The sequence below is a fragment of the Numida meleagris genome, chromosome 3, assembly GCF_002078875.1.
Source record: "Numida meleagris isolate 19003 breed g44 Domestic line chromosome 3, NumMel1.0, whole genome shotgun sequence".
Taxonomy (NCBI): Eukaryota; Metazoa; Chordata; class Aves; order Galliformes; family Numididae; genus Numida; species Numida meleagris.
In genome coordinates, this window is record NC_034411.1 from 3,259,987 (window position 1) to 3,263,479 (window position 3,493).

General features: G+C 60.5%; 1 protein-coding gene across 1 annotated transcript; it reads left to right on the top strand.

The window, feature by feature from the left end:
- Positions 863-3,381, top strand: CD93 (CD93 molecule). The gene has a single exon (XM_021391483.1). The coding sequence runs from the start codon at positions 1,364-1,366 to the stop codon at positions 3,026-3,028; it is 1,665 nt and encodes a 554-aa protein (XP_021247158.1). The 5' UTR covers positions 863-1,363; the 3' UTR covers positions 3,029-3,381.

Here is a 3,493-nt window from a genome sequence, read left to right on the forward strand (position 1 = left end):
GCAAGTCTGGGGGATGAGAACAGAAAACCGTACTTTTTGGAGACTTTCATATTTTGGATATAAATGGAGATGGAGCTCGAGTCGCTCAGACCCCACAGCTGTTCAGCCCCAACAGAGGCACGTGCAGTGCCCCAGCTTCTGGGTGGAGGTGGCAGGCAGGAGGATATCTGCAGTTGCAGCTGTTCTTCATCCCAGCTCTGCTTATCACATTGCTTTCCTTGCATCCCATGGCAGCCCCATAGTGTGTCAAGACGCTGTGCTCCTCATTAGCACTTGGCTCTTTTGTTCTTCCATCCTCTCTCATACCAGACATTTGATGATTGGGCAAATGAGCTGTCCCGTGTTGCTTGGTGTCATCGAGCCTCTCCAACCTGTTCATCTCCATCCAGGAACCTCTGTACAGTGAATGGAAAGCAAAAGGAGCATTGTATCTGGACAGGCTTTTGTGTAGCTCTTCAGGACGGGCTATTACTCATTCACACCGCCTGTAATGCTGTCTGTAACTTGACCTCACCACAAACACTGCTCTAACTGGCAGGAATTGGCTTTAAAAGGACAGTTTGCAGAGAAAATAAATAAATAAATAGCTGCGATGTGTTTGTTTAGACATTACAGCGCACTGTGTTCACATCTTTGCCCTGGAACTGATGGCCTTCTGCCGTCATGATGTTCCCCTGACATCAGCATAACCCAGCGGACTGTCCTACACCGGGACTGGGGTCAGGTGAGGAGCTATTGGGATTGGGCCGAGTCTGCGGCGGTGCTTCAACGGGCTCAGCTCCCTCCTGGCAGCCTGGAGGTTCTCACGACCCAGCTCTATTCCAGGGCTCGTCCAGCTATTTAAAGTGCACCAAGAGGGGAAAAGTGCACTGAAAATGCAGTTTCTGTGCACTAGACACCGCGCCAAATATTCCGTCTCTTTCATAGGCGGAGGGCGAGGGATCCCACGGCATGTCGTGTTTGTTTTCTTCCCCGCTTTCAGCGATACATGCTTGAAAGCTACAAGGCCCTTTTAGGGATTTGAAAAGTCGTCTACGGGGTGAGTGAGCAGAGCTAGCTCTCCGAACCAAAAAAAAAGCAGGATGCAGGCTGCCTTCTCATACAGAAAAACAGCACTGGCCAAAATAAAGAAAGCACTTCTGCAGCGAAACGCCTGAAATGGGAACCAGCAGCCTGCCTTGCCTGGAGAGAAGGGAAGAAACAGAGGCAAACATCCCGCCTGTGACCAACACGCAACCACGCTACAGGAAGCAGTAGCCTCCGGTGATAAATAGGAGCCCCGGCAGCACAGGATGCGCGTGGGGTGAGCTCGGCGGGCCGAGGGGATGTGAGGCAGTGTCCGTCCATCCGTCCAGCCGGCGGGATGGCCGCGTCCCTGCTGCTGCTGCAGCTGCTGACGCTGGTGACGGCGGTGGCACGGGGCGAGGACGCCGAGGTGCTCTGCTCCGACACCGCCTGCTACACGCTGCACCGGGCCGAGCTGGTCTGGAGCGCTGCCCAAGAGCGCTGCCAGCACGACGGCGGCAACCTGGCTCCAGCAGGCAGCCGGGCCGAAGCTGAGCGACTGGGGCAGCTGCTGGCAGCCAGCACGGCTGCCTCGGCCTGGATCGGGCTGCGGCTGGAGCGCGGCCGCTGCGTGCAGCCCCAGGAGCCACTGCGGGGCTTTACCTGGGCGGCCAGCGGGGAGCCCGGCAACTACTCAGCCTGGCTGTCCGAGCCCCACGTCACCTGCCTCAGCACCCGCTGCGTCGCCCTGCGGCCTGCTGGCCCCCACGGGCCTCCGGGCTGGGTCGACCGGCCGTGCCGGGCCGTGCTGCCCGCCTTCCTCTGCAAGTTCAGCTTCCGGGGGATGTGCGGGCCCCTGCGGCTGGGGGGGCCCGGCCGGGTCAGCTACGAGACACCCTTCGGGGTGCGCAGCCCGGCACTGGCGGCCGCTCCCTTCGGCACGCTGGCAGAGGTGGTCTGCGAAGAGGCTGAGAGCCCGGCCTTCACTGTCTGCAAGGGGCAGCCGGACGGGGACAGCTTCGCCTGGCAGCCTCCCGGGCCTTTCTGCCCCAGCACCTGCGCCCACAACAATGGGGGCTGCCAGCAGCTGTGCCTGGAGGCACCTGGGCAGCCGTCACGCTGTGCCTGCCAGTCCGGCTATGTGCTGGGCCCCGACATGGCCTCCTGCCTGCCTGAGGATGCCTGCCACCCCAATCCCTGCCAGGGGTCCTGCCAGCCCCGGCCCGGAGGCTTCGAGTGCATCTGTGAGGATGGCTACGTCCTGGCACCTGACGGCCACCACTGCATGGACGTGGATGAGTGCCTGGAGGGGCCCTGCAAGCACGAGTGCCACAACACAGCCGGCAGCTTCTTTTGCTCCTGCCGGCCCGGCTACCAGCCAGCAGGCCCAGATGGCCACGACTGCCGCGATGAGGATGAGTGTGCCCAGCCCCACGCCTGCCCCCAGCTCTGCCTCAACATCCCCGGCTCATTCCGCTGCACCTGCAGGGCCGGCTACCAGCAGCAGCCTGGCAGTGATGCCTGCCTGGATGTGGATGAGTGCCTGCGGGACCCCTGCCCTGGGCCCTGCCACAACTTCCCCGGCAGCTTCAAGTGCATCTGCCCGCCTGGCTTCCTCCTGCAGGAGGACGGACACAGCTGCCTCGCTGCACCCACCACCGGAGAGCAGCTGGTGGACACCGTGGGGACCACCTCCATCCTCCAGACCGCCAGCACCACATGGACCATGGGCACCCCTAGCCCTGCAGCCATTCCCGGTGGGTTGACACCATCAGCCCCCATGGTGGTGGGGTCAGAGCACAGCCCCGAGCACGGCGCTGATGGTCCCCGGCTGCTCCTCTACTACATCCTGGGCAGCCTGGTGGCCATTCTGCTGCTGCTGGCCTTTGCCTTGGCCCTGCTGGCCTGCAGGAAGAGGGCGGCCAGGCGGGAGAAACCAAAAGCAAAAAGCGCGGCAGACAACTACTGCTGGGTGCCCGAGCAGCCCGAAAGCCGCAGCAGGGCAGGCAGTGAGCGCAGGTAACGGTGCCCGTGCTGTGGGGCCGCGAACAAAGGAAATGCAAAGGGAAGGGGGGTGGGCGATGTTCTGTCTGAGATGATTTCGCATGCCTTCATGTCTGAGAGCCTGTCCTGGGGCTTTGGGCAAAGCAGGATCCAATTCCAACCCCAAGGCAGGTGCAAGTGTTGGGTGTGCAGATATGAAGGCAGTCCAAATCATGTCGGGAGTGTTAGCTGAAATGTATAAACCTCTGCTTCCTGAAGTGAAGGGTTAACGGGGAAGGAGCAGAGAGGCTGAGATGGAACGGGGTGGGGGTTCCCTTCCTGAGTTGCTCCTCAGCTCTGCAAAACCTTACCAGACTTGGAAATAGCAAAGGAGAATATTGATTTGGCTTCCTAAGGGAAAACGATTAATCTCATCTGCCATTTGGTCTCCCCTCCTTGGATTTAAAAAGTGGACTTGCCAAAGCGGGGATTTCCCTGCTCCCCC